At 50.0% G+C, this 17,387-nt stretch overlaps 6 protein-coding genes across 6 annotated transcripts; 3 read left to right on the top strand and 3 right to left on the bottom strand.

The window, feature by feature from the left end:
* Positions 1–3,007: 3,007 nt before the first annotated feature.
* tma22 (putative RNA binding protein Tma22) lies at positions 3,008–3,856 on the top strand (the record flags this gene model as incomplete). The annotated part of the gene is made up of 2 exons (XM_053101691.1): positions 3,008–3,071; positions 3,444–3,856. 2 exons carry the CDS (start codon positions 3,008–3,010, stop codon positions 3,854–3,856), a joined length of 477 nt encoding a protein of 158 aa, XP_052954728.1.
* Positions 3,857–4,036: 180 nt separating this feature from the next.
* On the bottom strand, positions 4,037–5,460 carry KD926_009089 (uncharacterized protein; the record flags this gene model as incomplete). The annotated part of the gene is made up of 2 exons (XM_053101690.1): positions 4,037–4,745; positions 4,802–5,460. The coding sequence occupies 2 exons, from the start codon at positions 5,458–5,460 to the stop codon at positions 4,037–4,039; spliced, it is 1,368 nt and encodes a 455-aa protein (XP_052954727.1).
* A 668-nt stretch (positions 5,461–6,128) lies between these two features.
* On the bottom strand, positions 6,129–6,651 carry KD926_009088 (CGR1 family protein; the record flags this gene model as incomplete). The annotated part of the gene is made up of 3 exons (XM_053101689.1): positions 6,129–6,269; positions 6,338–6,483; positions 6,612–6,651. The coding sequence occupies 3 exons, from the start codon at positions 6,649–6,651 to the stop codon at positions 6,129–6,131; spliced, it is 327 nt and encodes a 108-aa protein (XP_052954726.1).
* A 634-nt stretch (positions 6,652–7,285) lies between these two features.
* amcA (putative mitochondrial ornithine carrier protein AmcA/Ort1) lies at positions 7,286–8,349 on the top strand (the record flags this gene model as incomplete). The annotated part of the gene is made up of 2 exons (XM_053101687.1): positions 7,286–7,396; positions 7,471–8,349. 2 exons carry the CDS (start codon positions 7,286–7,288, stop codon positions 8,347–8,349), a joined length of 990 nt encoding a protein of 329 aa, XP_052954725.1.
* Positions 8,350–8,800: 451 nt separating this feature from the next.
* Positions 8,801–9,149, top strand: KD926_009086 (cytidine deaminase; the record flags this gene model as incomplete). Its single annotated transcript, XM_053101686.1, has 2 exons — positions 8,801–8,885; positions 8,941–9,149. The coding sequence occupies 2 exons, from the start codon at positions 8,801–8,803 to the stop codon at positions 9,147–9,149; spliced, it is 294 nt and encodes a 97-aa protein (XP_052954724.1).
* A 979-nt stretch (positions 9,150–10,128) lies between these two features.
* KD926_009085 (vacuolar protein sorting/targeting protein 10) lies at positions 10,129–17,028 on the bottom strand (the record flags this gene model as incomplete). Its single annotated transcript, XM_053101685.1, has 4 exons — positions 10,129–10,768; positions 10,822–14,605; positions 15,273–16,511; positions 16,932–17,028. 4 exons carry the CDS (start codon positions 17,026–17,028, stop codon positions 10,129–10,131), a joined length of 5,760 nt encoding a protein of 1,919 aa, XP_052954723.1.
* Positions 17,029–17,387: the final 359 nt, after the last annotated feature.

Here is a 17,387-nt window from a genome sequence, read left to right as displayed (position 1 = left end):
GGGGGAAGGCAAGCGGCGGAAAAGCAGGGATGAGGCCAATCAAGGAGGACGGGGGGATGGATGTCAATGCATCAACCGAGAAGATAAAGATATGCCAATGCCTCTGGCCGAGAAGGCGGGTCTCGGGTCACCTTGGTGGCATTCCCCGTCACGGCGTTGGCGAGTTATGATAGGAAGGAAGGAAGCCGGGGCAGCAGATGGACATCTGGAGGTAGGAGATAAAGAGGACGAGATGATATGGAGCCACTAATGAGTCGTGAGGGAGTAGTTAACTAGGAGTAGGTAGTTACATAAAGGTAGGGGGGGAGAAAGTCGCAATGATGGAATGAATTACTTCGGGCCATAAAAGGCGGTCGGTCGCCACCAGGGACGCTTCCCGGGCGATGATTGGATTTCACGGGCGCAGATGGTGGAACTCTACCGTTTCAATTATTTAAGGAAGTTAAGGAAGTTAAGGTACCGTCAGTCCTCACTCCTTCCCGGAACGGCGACAGACACCGCGAGGCCAGAACGAGGTGGCTGCCTCCGTGAACGCTGGTCCCGCTCTAGAACCGCCTAGATGATCCTGGAGATCGTCATCCCTTCTTACGGCGTATCCGTAAGGACTCTTAGTCTCTTTGCTTGACGGCTTGATGCTCGTCGCATGTTGTGCTTATGTTGCTCTCTTATGATCGTTAGGATCCGTATTATGGTGATCATTAGCCTTCACACCCCTCTTTTCCCCTCCGTAGTGATGGCGTCGACGATTCCATCGTCGACTTTCTTTGTATGGCCGCGTTCTCCACTCGGAAGTCTAGATCCTCGGGGTTTCGGTGCGCCAATCATCAACCCCCGGTCATCAAACCTTAAGCCCTGGTCGGATGGAGTAACAGTCGAATAATGCCCCGGGCCCTTATCTTCCTTGAGAGTTGAGAGGGGTTACGATGGACTACGGTGGGCTACGGTGCATGCACGGACGTTGTGCTGCATAACAGCCTTTAGTGCGGTCGGATTGGCCAGGCCCGCCTTGGACCTTTGCTTGCTTTCTCTCCTTCCTCCCCTTCCAAGGTCCTTCACTCTCGCTCAGTCGCTCAGTCACTCAGTCGCTCAGTCATGCTCAGTCGCTCAGTCATCAGTCATCATGACTGAGCGACTGAGTGACTGGTTTGAACGCTATCATCCTGGTCAGATAGCTATACTGTCTGCCTCAGAAATATACATCCAATAATAATAATCAAAATACTAATTATGAAATCAAAAAGGTACGTGAGACGCTGATGCGTGTGAAACCTCCCGGCCGCCGCTCCCGCAGCAGCGACCAAGGGTCTGAGGCCTGAGCGTCTAGAGGTCCGAATATCGTGCTTCCAAGGGGCTAGAAGGCCTACGAGAAGGCGTTGGCCATAATCAAATACCTCCCGAATTTTTCGAAATGAGAAGTAACAAACGAGCGGAGGGGGGCTTCCTGTTTCAAACCTACGGAGACTCAATCTCCTCATACAATGCATATTAACGACCTACTGCAAAGACGCCGGGGTCTCGGAAAAGATAGCAAAAAAGACGTGGCAAGTGGCAATTCAGGTCGAAGGAACGTGCTGCTGGAAATCACCCTCCATGTAATGGTTACGTTCACAGCGGGTAAACAACTCAATCATGCTGTTTAAAGGCCCTTGCCATGGAGGAGGGGGGGAGGGCTTCGTTGACAGCTCAGCAAGGAGATGCAGAAGCGGAACCGATCCTTCAATCTTTGCTGATTTGGTCCTCTCCAGGATGGCTTGCAGATCCCGTCAAAGTTCTGCATTGCGGTATATTTTGGGGGCTTGGTTGCTGCCACTTATCGGTTGTCGAAGTGTTAGAATAGAAAACACCCATTTTCAAGACTGGCATTACACAATGTCTTCACAGGTAAAAATATTCCGTAATGCGATCCCAACCCCTGTTCAGCTCTCCCGAAATGTTCCGGAAGGGAAAAAGGTCCTTTTGAATTCGCCCCCATGGAGAGATTGGTCTTGACACTAGATATGCCCATTCGTCTCATCTCCCCTTGTCCGGTCCGTATGAGCCGCAATAGCGGTGCGGCAAAGTCCATGGCTCCGCAGTGCCCTCGATAGGTACAGTACGCGCACAACATGCGTATGTCAAAGGGCATAGCATATGCAGAGCCCGTGCTCGGGACGACCGTCGCCTCAGGGTTTATTGGAGACCCCACGCGCACGACAACGAGGAAATTGATTGTTGCCGATGCCCGTGCTCCTGCGCCGACCCGCAGTCACTGATAGCAGCGTGGGCTCCTTCATTGGCTACCATCAACTGTCAGTAGTACTACACTATGATGAGGTGATTAGTAGTTTTGAGTCGAGCGCAAGGATTCAAGGAACGCAATCCGGGAGCTCGCCTCCTAGAACCCCGGCTTCTATCTTTGTCTAGCAAGCAGTAGTAAAATGCCTGACAGATGGTCTAATGCAAAGAGACGTTCCACTCATTCCTCTGACACAAGGCCAATGGGGAGGGGTCTAGAACAGGTTGACTTTGAGGTTGTTACCTGATCATATTCGATCAATAGGAACTTAGCCGGCGCATCGGCGGTTCCATATCCCAATAATAGAGCCCTCGAACCTGGAATTGACCAATCCGCCCACTTGCCCCTCCGATTCCACGAGATAAGTTCCCGACATCATTGGCTATAAATCACCGCATGGTGAGTACAATCTGCCTAGAGATTGCGTGTCAGTGGAAACTCACAAGATGTCGGGGTACGGGCTGGAGCCATGGGAGAGATTGCCACAAAATCCAGCCCACTCTCTCTTTGTGTCGTCGGTCAAGCCTCTATTCAACCTGTGGCCGACCAAGACAGGCGCCGTGTCACGTGACGACCATCCCGTTATCGCGACTCGGCAATACTGCACTTCCGGCCCCGCAGCATATCGTTATCGGGTGACCTAACCTGCTTCTGTTGCGCCCACCAGAGCTTTTTCGTCCGTCATTTGGGCTTCCCCTAGAAGATCTTGCAAGCCGAAAAGAGAACCTCACAATGGCCGAGGTACTACAGCCAAATGCTGCCGAATCTCAGGCAAAGCATGTTGTTTACTGCGGTGGTGAGTCTCGTTAGATAGCCTACATGACACGACGAACAATACCCCTCGTTGTGAATCTCGAGGCCTTACTAAAATCTTTCGTGAACAGTTTGCACATTGCCTGCAGAGGTATGAATCCTTATCGCGGGACCATCGCCTCTCTTGACTTTCTTCGGCGCATAACGCATCCTACAAGCGGAGGCAGGCGGGGGGGCATGTTCGGCTGACTGGCAAATCATAGTATTGTGAATTTGGCGGCACCGCCAAAAGATGCGAGGAATGGCTGAAAGATAATCACCCGGATATTTACCAGCAATTATATTCCGAAGGTATATTGATGGCCGAAGGGGGGTGATTGAAGAGCATATTAAGGGGACTAACAAAAATGTACAGAGGCCCTTAGTTCGAATCTTTCCAATCTTTCGGTATCTGTCCGTGAACGTGCTGCCAAAGATGCTGCCAAAAAGGAGGCAAAGGCTGCTTTAGCAGAGGCCCGGGACGCTGAGCGCAAAGCGGCCTCTAAAGTTCTTATCAAACGAGTGGAGCGCAACAAACGCAAGCATGTCAGTGTGATCACCGGGCTAGAGGTATACGGTCTAGAGAACAAGAAGATTGCCAAGGAACTCGGCAAGAAGTTTGCGACTGGCTCTTCAGTGACAAAATCCGCTGCCGGCACCGAGGAGATCACGGTGCAGGGTGATGTGAGCGACGACGTCAAAGACTGGTTGTTGGAGGTGTACGGCAAAGAAATTCCAGAAGCGAATATTGAGCTTATCGAGGACAAAAAGAAGAAGGGGGGGAGCTGATCAAAAAATAATGAATTAGGAATAACTGTCGGTGCACGAGCAAGCAACAGTCCAATGTTCCTTCCACGCGGGGTATCATGACGCTATATGTTACAGATAAAATTGATAGAAACTCGGTTATTTCCGACTTGAAGTTGATGGGTCCCAAGGAGCTCACGGCACAGCCGTGAACGATGCCAATCAGAGTTCTTCCAGGACTTTCAGAGGATCTCGATCGGTCGGCTGCGCACCCACGGCTGCGACTGTAGAAGTGGGTGCATTGGCTGACCGAGATGACTGGCGATTCTGGACATCTGAATATCGATCATTCAACCCAGGCGGATACAAGGACCATGAAGGACCGCCCTCCTTCCCATGATGTAGAGGGCGCGATGAGTTGAGGGCTGGTATCGCCGTCTCGCCTGGGCCTCCAGACGCCGATGACTCCGCGCTCCAGCTTTGGGCAACCAGAGCAACAAGCACGGCGACACACGAGGTTATCACCACGATCCAAAAAAATCGAAGACTTCGGTTGATTCGTCTTTGGCATTCCACCTCCCTTTTTTCCCAGCAATCGATCCTGTTTCTCATCACTTCAAGTCTTTCGTTCAGTGCGTCGGCCCTTGTCCGACCCACCTTCATACGTTGTTCTAAAGCCTCGACTTTTTGTACCTGAGGTCGGAACTCTTTAAACTCCAATATCTGTTTCTGGATTTCCTGGCCCAAGTTCTTGGTCTCCTTCTCGAAGTCATCGAAGAGTGCTGAAGTAGATTCGAATAGTTCTTGAAACGAAGCGATCGTAGAGGTGAGTGCCGCGATCTTCTCTAGTAAGTTGTAGTAGGTATAGTCTAGTCGACGAGTGATGTCTGTTGCAAGGGTTCCGATCAATGACAGGGCAGAGCGTAAGAATCTATCAACAGTCGGATTAGAATGGCTCAGGTACACACGGGAATTGATGCGACTTACTTTTCACCAAGGGTCCTTCTCTCGTTTATCATCTCCAAATCTTCCATCGAACGTATCTCCCGCACTCTCACCGGACCAAATTTACTATTCTGGTCGATATCATCAAACAAGCTTCCTTTCCTAGTACCAACGCCGAAGCCTGCAGGATACTCAGGTCCGTAGCCTGATCGCGTCGATTCCCGCGTGATAGGCCGAAGTAGGGCGTCATCCACGTCGCTCTCTTTCTCCCTACCGCTTGGCCATGCCGGCAGCAGGCCTCTTGCAGCAGATGAAGCACTCATTGGGTTCATGATTCGAGGCAGACGGCCATCCCGCGACTTGCTATGCTTGTGCTTGTGGCGTGTCCTCAATTTGGTACGCTCTAAACTGCTGGGATCAAAGACCAAATGACGAAATGGGGACTTGTCCCCCGCCGCGGCATGGTGGTCGGCACGAATACGGTGCTCCTCCAAGCCTTCGCCCTCATGATTGGGGGGCAAAGCAGGTTGCTCCAGTCTGTGGGCATGATCACCCCCGCTATTTACTGCAAACGGTTCGCCGGCGACGGTAGGTTTTTGGCTCCCAGCAGTGGCAGAACCGTGGCTGGGAGGGAAAGGGGCCGTTGATTGCTTGGCTGGGGAAAAGACCGCAGGCAACGACGACCGTGTTGAATGCTCCATTTTAGAGTATTTCGCATAATCAGCGAAGAGGTATATGATTGTAAATTCTTGATTTCCAGGGCTAGGAGGGAAGGGGAATCTCGATGTTATCCAGATGGGGGGCCGAGGTTGAGAGGTTGAGGAATAACGCCAAGACTGGCCCTGGCACCTGAGCTAATTTAGTCTGCCTATCCACGCAGTGGCCTGGATAAATATGTATATACATACTCTATGCCTAGCGTATCCCCTTACACGCGCACCTACACAGAGACACCTATAAGTCTCATCTGGACGTCCCTACAAATCTATAGGAATTTACACCACCCCCTGCAGGCGACAACACTGCCCAATAAAACACATCAGAACCGTGAGAGAATGATGGAGAAATGATGCATCGTAAATGGCAAGAAACGTAGAGAAAGAGAGACCATAGCCAACCAACTCCTTGATCGCCGATGAAGAAACTGTACTGCATGCCTCGATAGTCGAGTCCTTGCCCCAAGATCGCATTTTTTAAACCCAAGAGAGCAAATAAAGGTATGTTTGAACGTAGAAGCCGGAAGGGGTATGTTTTTCTCTCGTCGGGAGAGAGTCATCTGAAAAAATCATGACAACGGACCAACGGGATGTTGGAGTAAGAAAGAAGGCGAAGAATGCAAGAAAATGGCAAGGACACGGGTCTTGCGCATTTAAGAGTTGAGAAGCTTGTTGCGCTTTTCTCTCCGCTTCAGTCGCTCGACTCTCTTGTGGTGCATCTTCTGTGCCATTTTTTCGTAGCGCTCCTTCTCCTCCTTCGCAGCCCGACGATCTCTGATCCGTTGAATATGTGCCTACGGAGCATTATTAGCGAAACCGGCACAATCGAACACCTTGCTGATAATGAGAGGCGCGTCGGTACCTTTCTTTCGGCCTCTTTTTCTTCTCTCAATTCTTTTTCATGCTCCTTGACAGCCTCCTGATGCTTGCGTGCCTCCAGCCTCTTCGCGTACGAGGTCATGCCGCTAGTAGGGCGAAACGGCTTCTTGGTGTCATGCCAGTTTTTTCCTGCGGGTCCGAAACAGGTGAAAAATTAGCTAAAATGGGATAATCGTTCGGAGTAATGAATCAAGACAGCAGGGAACGTTGTCAACTAAAGTGGGGGGGAAGGGAAAATTTTTATTTTAATTTCTCACCATTTTTCCGCATGCCTTTCACGGGTTCGGCGGACGACATGTTGGCGTAAGAAAAGCGAAAGGGGGGGGAGGTTGAAGGATGAGACTGGGGGGAAAGAAGATTAAAAGCTTTCTCAGTCTCTCAGTCTTTTTTTTTTTTTTCCTCCAACTCAAGTCACTCACTCTTCCTCTTTTTCTCCGGAAAAAGTTATCTTAGACCGATCAGATAACCGGATCTCGGCAGAAGTAGTGACCCGGCGCCCCCGTTCCGGGCATCAGCGCATGAGGGATTTGCCAGCGTTGATTCTGACGGGTCCCTTTCTTCTGCTGAATTGTCGCAAACCCACCCGCTAACCACTCCCCCTTATCCCGGGCCTCGACCACTGGGAATCCTACAAGCGATGCGCACTTAAATTATTATTTCCTGATTATCGAGTTCACCGTGCGTGGATCGGGCACAACCAGGCAAACCCCTCATCGGCACACCGCCCCTCCACAAGGGGAAACCGACCATAAAAGACTTCCTTTCCTCCGCTAGCAGACAGGATCGATACGATGTTCTACCGATAGACTCCAAAAATTCCCTCTCTCTCCTTTCATTTTCCTCGCCTCGTTTCCCTTGTCTTGGTACGATTGTCTACATACCTGTCACTTCCTCCCAGACCAACCCAAAAGCCCGGACACTCTCGGCCTCGATGGCGACCACTGAACATGCGATAGCAATCAGTAATGACATGTCGATGGAACTCCCTACCCTCCCCCCTAATCAGGGCCTTGAAGCTCTGAAGGATGTGGTGTTTGGTTCGGTAAGCTCAACGGACCTTGCTTTGCGGAGCCTTGGAAGTTCCCCGGTGATCCCGAATTAACAAACAATTTCTAGGCCGCTGGCATGGCAGGCAAGGTCATAGAGTACCCTTTCGACACCGTCAAAGTACGACTACAATCACAACCGGATCATCTCCCCCTGCGATACAACGGCCCGCTGGATTGTTTCCGTCAATCGTTCCAAGCCGATGGATTTCGTGGACTATACCGGGGCATAAGTGCCCCCATGGCGGGTGCTGCTATAGAAAACAGCTGCCTCTTTTGGAGCTATCGCATGATTCAAGATATACTCAGGGTAACCTGCTACAGCTCGACGGACCCGCTGCCTTTCTCCGCCTTGGTGTTTAGTGGAGCTGCATCGGGCTCCATCACCTCGCTTGCGTTGACACCCGTCGAACTCATCAAATGTAAGATGCAGGTTCCTTTGGAGGGCACCGGCGGTCAAGTGCCTAGACCGCTCACTCTGATTGTGTCTATATTCCGCCAAGACGGTATCATGGGGTTCTGGCGCGGTCAGATGGGAACCCTCATTCGCGAAACGGGCGGGGGCGCTGCCTGGTTTGGCGGCTACGAGGGGGTATCTGCCTTATTCCGAAAATACTCAGTGCCACCTTCGAAAGTTGGATCATCCCAAACGGACGAGGCGCGTCTTCCACTATACCAACAAATGATCGCGGGCGCAGCGGCAGGGATCAGCTACAACTTTCTGTTTTATCCTGCCGACACAATCAAATCTCGGATGCAAACAGAAGACATCACCCTTTCCACGGTCAATGGGAAGCGACAAACCTTTTGGAGCGCTGCCAGGGCTCTCTGGAACCAGCAAGGGATTCGAGCTTTGTATCGAGGCTGCGGGATAACTTGCGCACGATCGGCACCAAGCTCAGCATTCATCTTCACCGTATATGAAGGCTTACGAAACTACTTCGGATGACCTTTTATTTTTTGTTTTTTGCACATATCCTTTTACCCTGTCCCTATCTTCCACATTCCTCACCCTCACCCTCTTGCGCTCTCTCTTTTATTTCGTTTGTTATGAGATACCTATTGTTTTTGGCTTAGATATAGATTTCGCATTTGTTTCATTGCCTCATTGAATTTCCTTCCTTGGATTGAGACGTGTTTGGGAAAGAAATCATGTTCTCGGCATTATTTGCGTTTCCGTAGAGGTCTTGTCTGTCGGGGCTTGAGATAAAAGTCCGCCGCCTTTGCGATGCGGGGAAAACGTTTTGGGCTAGCGAATTATCGCTGTACATACATAAATAGATAAGAAAGAAATCTGTCTTGGGACTCTGCCTGCCCCTCCTTCCAACTCCACCCCGACCCTTTCGAATCTTTCTATTCTGTCTTCTATCCTCACACCAACTAGTTCTTTAGTAGTAAGAATGGCTTCTGGTGCCTCGGTCCTTTCTGCAGAGGAGCTGCAGACTCTATCGTCGAAAGCTATTGCGGCCAAAGCCACCGCGTACTGTGAGTTGCCACGGGCTGCACAAAGCAATAGCACAGTCGCTAACGCCCCTCGCAGGCCCTTATTCCCAATTTCGCGTGGGAGCATGCATCCTGACCCAGTCAGGGGAGTACATCTCGGGTGCTAATGTCGAAAACGCCGCATATCCCGTGGGCACATGTGCCGAACGAGTAGCGTTTGGAACGGCCGTTGTAAGCAGCAAGCGCGATCCCGATTCCAAATCTGGTTGCACTTTTTTCCAGCGGCTCATGATTTTCGTCTCATAATCTCCGCCACTAAATCTTGTGTACAGGTTGCCGGGCATCGGGATTTCAAAGCTGTCGCCGTCGCGACGGATACAAAGACTGCAGCATCCCCGTGCGGCATGTGCAGACAATTGTATGTGATATCTTCGGCCTTGCTTCCGAATGCTCTTCCCTTCTTCTCTAGTGCCTTTCTTTTTCAATGAGTATTTGGGCCTTGGCGTGACTAATTTGTTTGGGATCCTTTGATCAGCATGAGTGAGTTCACTGGCCCTTCTTTTCCGATCTACATGTACGATGGAGAGGGAAACCATGATGTCACGACAGTGAACGAGGTACGAGGCTCTCTTTATCGTTTCGACTTTCTGTCTTCAGATTGAACTTGGGGCGCTAACTGGAGTTGATGGTTCTTTGCAGCTCCTCCCCAGATCTTTTGGACCCAGTGATTTTCCCGGTAAAGAAACGCAATAGCCAACCTCATTGTGAGGAAGCATCTCTCTCCTGGGACCACCAGCTTAGAGGAAAGCCGCCCTACGCTATGTGCCTACCTGACATAGATTCTAAAAGGGGGGAGGTAGACATGTACAAACCGAGCTTATGCTAGGAATCTCGAATAAGAAACGAAACTCCTCACACTCGACAAGCCGATGACCAAACAGACGCGTTTGTTTTCCTCCAATAACTCCCAGAGTTACAAGGTGCTAGTTCAGAACTTTTGAGGGGCTAGTCATTCACTGTTGTTACATTCAAACCAAACAGAATATGGTTATCAAGCTATCTCATTTTCTACCTGTCTAACAAATTGTGCCTCGCTGCCCAAAACACGAAAAACGAGAAAAAAATAAAGCAAAGAAGAGAGAATAGCTGATCAATAACCCGACAGTTATTGCAAGCGGCATGTAGCAGTATACAGAATGTGATTATCCTCGTAAAACCCTCAACATGAAATCGTAGACTTAATGGGAATGCGTAAAAGTAGGGAGCCGTGGGGGGTACAAAGTGATCAATGCACTGACTCATCATCCTCATCGGCGTCTTCAACGCCAAGAAGCTCATCTTCGTCATCGACGACACTGGTGTAGTCGCCTCGACGAGCTGCGAACGAACCACGGGATGCATATGGCCTGGAATAGCCTCTGGATCTGCCAGGTCCTATGCGTCCACTCACACTCCGCCACAAGCTCACGGCAAGCAGCGGAAGAGCTCTTGCGACAGCAACCACCCCTGCAATAATTGCGATTGGTACGGTGACGAGGAGAGAGTCTCGTGATACTAGACTTTGAGCGGTGCCGGCAGTTTCCCCAAGGCGAATCTGACCGAACTTGCCATCCCACCTGGTATACGCGTAATATCCGACTGCACCCGCGACTGCGATGGGGGTAACTATCGCAAAGAATAGTCCAACCCCGCTGATACCATGCTTCTTCTCATACTCTTCCTCCTTGTTGGGACAGGGTTTCGAAACGACATGGTCTAGATTCCTGCCACCCTCACATGTCGTTTGGGGAATACGCCGATAACCAGTAGGCTCCCAGAATTCAATCATATCAGGGTCATTCTTACAGACAGCCATCGCGTCCGGTTTTGGAAGCCCAGGGACAAGGGCACAAGTGCCATCGGTCTGGGGTTCATAATTATAGTCACTGCGCACTGTCAGTCTTCCTCTGAGAGGCAAGTAATAACGAGAAACACTCACCATTCGTAATCAGATTCTCTAGTGCACGTACAATTCATGCCGATCCGGTGAACGTGAGGTTCGCGCCAGTTATTCCAGCATTGAGCCGACGGCTTCTTGCGATGGTATTGCTCAACGTGGCCGAATATGCAATTTTTCTCCTGGAAAGGGTGCTTGGGTTCCCAGATAGAGTAATCTTCGCTCTCATCCTGATTCTCGTCCAATTTGCATGCTCTGGAGCGCAAGGCACTGAAATCGATGTTCATCGTGAGCAGCTTGCTATGTGACTTGTCTTGCAAGGTTCTGCCCCAAAGAAGGAAATTTTTTGACGTGTCCGAAGGTACAGTTGATATATCGTCAATCTGCACGTCCACGTCCGCAAAAACGAATTCCTGCCAGTTATCACCTTCATCGACGCTGTAGAAAAGAGACTTGGTTGGTCTGGACTCCGGGACAATTGCAATCACCGAGCCAGAGTCACCATATTCCCACATATATCTGCCTTTCTTCACGGACCTCCAGGAAATCCCCCCATCATTTGTCATGAAAGTATCGACTTCGTCACCGCCAGTCAAATGATCACCCACATTACCTACTCCCATCATAAGGCCTATTGCAGAACCGGAAGAAAATGTGTCACGTTCATCCCTTCGCTCAGTATAACCATGAAGGTGGAGTGAACAGTCATTGGTGCCTTTCCCAGTTGAAACAGTACAGCCAAAGTTCTTGCCGTCTGCATCTTTGGACGGAGGAGGAAGCAGCATCCATTGTGCTCCATCATTATGGGTTATCATCGTCTTGAGCTTCTTCTTTTCGGCATTCTTGGATACCGCATCGACGTTGCTAACCACGTTTACGACTGCGACCCCTTCCAAGCCTTGCATCTTTTCGAAGTCCACGAAACCTTCGTGGTTCCGATTCACGGCACTTAAGCTCAGTACATAGAATGTGCCATTGCTATTGCTCTTGATGATGGGCCCGTACTCTGCCCCTTCCATATTGCTGGCCGTGACGTGCAGAAAGACGGCGTGCGTAGAGCTCTCGAGAACAGTATAGGCAGTCTGAACCGGCACTTTGACATTAGGAGGGAATTGTGCTTCCGCAAAGGTTTTCCCGTCAACACTAACGCTTGCCACTAGAGACTCTGCGTTCTCCGAGTTCCGCGATGCTACCACGATAAATTCAGACATGCTGGCGTAATTGATGACATCCTCGATATGGATGTTTTCCTCAGAAAATTGGTTGGTGGTAGACAAGAGCTGAAGTCGGTTCTTCTTGTTCTCATTTTCGTACTGTTCACAAAAGATGAGACTCTCGCTTTCCGGACGGCCTTCTCTGTATTCAAATTCGCACTTCTGAACATAACGGAGAAGAAGTTTCCATTCACCGCCCCGATTTTCGCTGAACCAAGCATCGGAATGGCAATCACCAGAGCCGCAATCCCTTGCACCAGTCCAAATCAACCAATCTTTGTATCGAGGATGAAATGAAAGTGGGGAGATGAAGCGCTCTTGAGTCGGCGGAGCCGCCGCTTTGAAAGGCTTGAAGGAGTGCCCGCGATCTACAGTCCAAAAGCCATCCGCACCCTCGCTGAGAAAGAAGGCCGCATCGCTATTGTAAGGATGAAGAATGACTCTCGTGATCTTCTTTCCCTCCAGGGCTCGCTTCCAGTTCTTGCCATGGTCATGTGAGACGTAAAGTTCGTTATCACTGGTAAGTACGAGGACGGTTTCATCGTCTCCAGAACTGCTTGACTGACGTTCCATATAATAATATGCAAACTTTCCTGTATCAAACTCCTTCTTGGTTGCCAAGATGCCGCCGGTCGGAGCGCTGTGCGTTTCATTACAAGGCCGTTCAATATCCTTGTCCAAGGTCTCGCCGCCATCTCGAACACAAGAATTGCCAGGGATAAGTCTCCAGCCTGATGGCCCTAGATACGTATCGCCTGGCTCTTGACATTTGCCTTCTGGAACCTTTGATGACTTGGGAAGGAAACAGCCCTGGCCATCCTTGCTCGGCTTAATCTCACATTCGAAGTCACTGGCGGTGCACTTGCATGGCTTGAATATAGGCTTGGGGTCTTTGAACTTTTCATCCACAAAGCAGTCTGCATTGGCCTTTCGGCGCCTGAAAAACTGCTTCTGACCCATGAGACAATCGGGCTCCCCGTTCTCATCCAATCTAGCCGTCCACTCTTCAAGATCATCTTCTTCGCATTTTCTTTCATGCAATCCGCTGAAATCAATTGAATAGATGACATGCTTCCCCTTCTTTTGCTCCTTCTCATTTGAGGTGCCGACAAGAATGAACTTGAGGCTCGTCGAATCCGGGGTTGTCGTGACCATTTCAGGGTAGATTTCATGTTCGAGTTCGACCGACTCCCACTCCTTCCCATGGTCGATCGAGAATCGGATCTTCTTGGCTGATTTATCTTCACCAACGGCCATTACAACAGCACCCTGATCTCCGAATTCGTACTTATGTGGGCCTTCTAGTGCAAAGCGCCACGTCACACCAGCATCATCCGAAACGTAAAGGTCACCTTTGGTATACTCGCCGAGGTGAGAGCCAGTATTGCCGATGCCCATAACCAGGCCAGGGGCTGGGCTGGAGAAAACACGGCCAATGTTCGCATAAGCGGTCACAGAATGGAGATGCAAATCCTTGTCTCCAACTTTCAGAGGTCCAAACGTCCTTCCGTCATCGAAACTGATTTTACTAGCAAGTTTCTTGTCGGAGACAGATTCGACCTCTTCCGGGTTCTTCACGACGTTCACCAGCACAATACCTTGGATGTTGGCGATTTTCTCAAAGTCAACCGTACCCCCCGAGTCACGGTTCGTATGCTCGATATTGCGGGTAAAATAGGTACCTTCCGAATTGGAGGTAAACAGTACGCCCATACCCTGCATGGGGTTGGTCAGAACATCCACCTGAAGGCTATAATTAGTACTTTCTAACATCGTGTAGGCATCTTCTTCGATGCGATGACCGTCGAACTCTGCACGATGCCAAATTTTACTATCAATAGTTGTGTACAAGGCGAGTTCCTCGGTTCCCTTGGATTTGACGGCCGCGACAATGAATTTTTTCACGGCTGCGGTGCTGATGACGCCCGAGACAGGTCGTCCTTCCTGCAGTTTAACCTCCGTGCCTTCGATATCGCTGCTGAAGTAATCGTCCGAATATATAAGTCTGTTGGCGTGTGAGAAGGGCACTTTCAACCCTGGCACGACACAAAGCAATCGATTCCAGATTTCCTGTGCTATATCCAAGTTTTCGGCGAACTGGGGATGCCCTATCGCCCAGGCACACCCGCCGATACTTTCCCGCAGAGGCTTAACTGAGGCGAAATCATCCGTGGTATAATAGGACTTCACTATGCAGTATCGTCCAGCGCACTCTTCAGTTTGGAATATGACTTTGTTTGAGTCTCGGCCATGGAATACAAGAGGATAATGGTTCACGGCGGCGATCCCTTCGGCTTCAAATGAGGTCCAACTTTCGGCCTGATCGGTTGTGATCCAATGGCGTTTACTTGCACTTATCGCGTAGGCCTTATTCTTATCGAATGGGTGTTGTCGAATGAGAACAACGTTGTGTTCCATTTCGCCATTGTCCCCCTTTACTATTTCCCATTTCTCGCCACCATCGACAGTCTGGAGCAAATTGCCATCTAGCGTGTTCAATAGAGCCGTCTCGGTATCTTCGAAATAGAACAAGGACGCAGGCTGATGGTCAAGCTCGGTCGCGGTGATCTTGGGTTTGTTTGATTTTTTCGTAGCGGCAGGTTGCGTTAGGACTGCAAGTCCAAGGCAGCTCAGCCATAGCCATCGTAAGATCATGGTCGCGAGTTATGCAACATTTGAAGCGACGGGCGGAAGGAGCTATTAACGGTCGGCCGAGGGGAGCAATTACGATCGAGACAAGTTGCAGATGATTTCAAAGAAGACCAGGTTGACAGGCGAGCTTGTCGATGGTGAAGCTTGTGTGAAAGATAGGGCAGAATTGCGGTTAGAAAGCTTGGGGGTGACTATGCAGAAGCCTAACTACTTCCCTGGGTCGACAGCTGCGTGGCCTCATAGGTAACTCACGGTCACGTGCTACTGTGGCTGCTTATCGTCATACTCCGTACTATCTACATTCACATACACCGTAGTTACACCGTACCAGCGCAAAACGGGTCTCAGAGCCCCTACACCCCCCTTATCAGTGCCCAACACAAGAAACCACTCAATTCGTTCTCCTGGTACGAAGTAAACAGCAAGTAGATGCTCCTCATATTCTTGATTTGGGTTGGTTTCGTCATTATTATTTCATTTGTTGGGGTACAAATCATGTCCAAGTTTCATGACACGTGCTAGAAATCAGGGGGAAAAACGCAAGCATGGTATCTAAAATATCTATCTAGCACTTTCGTCGCCGCAATGTTCGCCAGACTTTCTTCACTAAACCTCGTTCACTCATACCAGATTCCCATATCGGAGGTTCAAAACTGTAGGGCGATATTTCAGTTGATTCCGGAGTAGGTGAATCCGTACGCAGATCAGGTCGCGTCAGTGTCATTTTTAATGTCATCTCACGATTACCAGGGCTTCTCCGATCATTGGTATCTGAGCTTGGCAGCCATTGTCGTCGGTTATTATTCAAGGACGAAAACTTTCGTAGGCTTTGAGAATACCGTGTACTCCCAGATGCTCGAGGACTGTTTTGTCCTTTCCTGGACTCCACACTCGAGAATGCCGTGCCCTCTTCGAAGAATGTCCCATCGTCTGGATTTTGTATTTTTGGTGGCGTGAACCCTCTCCCCTCTCTTTTCAATGTTGGAAACCCAAACTCAACAGCTTCGTCGAACTTTTGCGGGGATGCCAGGTAGACCCGCAACTTGAGACGAGCCTCTGGGTCCTGGTAATATTGCGCAGACGGGTCAATGCTCGAGGTAGAAGAACGAGAGGTATGATGGAATTGACTTTGGGAGAAATAGGACCCGGAATCAAGGGTTGGAGTCGTCATATCGGCCTCGGACGCTGCAGAGGACTGGCTGGGATTGGGAGAGCTGTGCACGGTCGACAATGGCCTGAATCCTGATTTGGATGGATAAACTGGTAGAATTCGGCTGAACGACAAGCTTCTTCTAGTAGAAATTCTCGATGGCGATTCCAGAACGTGAGCGTGGTATTCGTCTATCGCCAAATCAAGTTGTTCATCCTCATCAAGCCTCCCAGTACAACCTGAGCGAGTGCGGTCCATGTCGTCCATATCGTCATAAATATCAACATCGGACGTACCGAAACAAAGGGTAGATGATTGTGAAAGCGAGGATGTTTCAACCGACTCCGACATTCGCCGCCTCTTTCCCAATCGGAAAAGTGCTTCGTCGGCGGCGTCAAAGACCTCGTCCGCGTAACAGATCTGGCGAAGCCGATTCCGCTCTTCATCCGAGAAGCAGCTTTGTTGGATCTTAGGGGGAAGTGAGTTAAAACATTGCCAGTCTGGACAAGCCGCGAGAAAGGCCACTTGGGGCATCGACGCGTGATGGAGGTTCCGTGAGGTACCCGGGTAGAATACTCTTTTCAAAGGTTCCTTCTTATGGATGGACTTATCGCTGGCTGGCAAGTAGGACCAGTCCCAAAGAAACTGGAATTCCCTGTAACGCAACTTGGCGAGGTTTGACTGGTGATCCAAGCCATGGCAGCAACCACCCTGAGCTAGACGCAAGTATTCAGCGTTCGAGAAAAGCTAACCACAGCCAATGAAAGGAGACAAAGTTAGCAATCATCATAAACTTCAATGGACTCATGGGAGTCATTTCCCAAAAACAAAGCAAGCCTGCGCCATGAGTGATAGTTGATGGACCGGTTCCAGTAGTGCCGACAATAGCGGGTTCCACTAAATAGTAGTCTTCCGCTACTAGAATGTTTAGTGGATCCCACTTGCAGTCTGAACAGTGAACACTGCGCAAAGAACTTTTCAGCCCACATGAGTACGTACGGGGTGCTCACCCAAATCGGATCGACATGGAGTATCCAACTTCTTGCCAATAGCCAAAGGAATGAGCTCGATTCCTCGTTACCACAGCCCAATACAACTCATGGCTCCAACTTCAGGCAGGACAAGGGAAAACTGACAAGGGAAGCCAAACTTGGCGGGTACACTCACTTTGCGACGTGCTGCTGGGGGCAAGGACTTAAGCATAACTCGCTCACTTGGAGCGGAAACCCCCATGGTTGACATCCTTTCACCTTAGGTTTTTGATCAGTCAAGTTGCAACAGGATGGTTTACCGACGAGCTCAAAGCAAGCAAACGATTATTGCTGCACCTCTAGCAGTGATCGCCAAGACCAGAGAGACAGAGAGAAAGAGAGAGAGAAGGAAAAGAAGAGAAAAAAAAATGGATGGATTGTTCAACACATATCAACTACAGCCAGGTAAGAGGATCCTGAAAGGCACCAGGAGAGCAAAGGGTCTTAATATGGCCTCTGCGGGCGCAGCTTGCACCATAAAAATCGTTCCCTGCTCGCTAACCCCCAAGTCAATGCCCAAGGAGCCATTATTCGCTGGTCAATAGATTGAGGGGAGATGTG

Source organism: Aspergillus affinis, assembly GCF_023601865.1.
Source record: "Aspergillus affinis strain CMG 70 chromosome Unknown NODE_63_length_192884_cov_87_495086, whole genome shotgun sequence".
Lineage (NCBI taxonomy): Eukaryota > Fungi > Ascomycota > Eurotiomycetes > Eurotiales > Aspergillaceae > Aspergillus > Aspergillus affinis.
The sequence above is the reverse complement of the archived record's forward strand: the minus strand, read 5'-3'. Positions and strand labels throughout refer to the sequence as shown.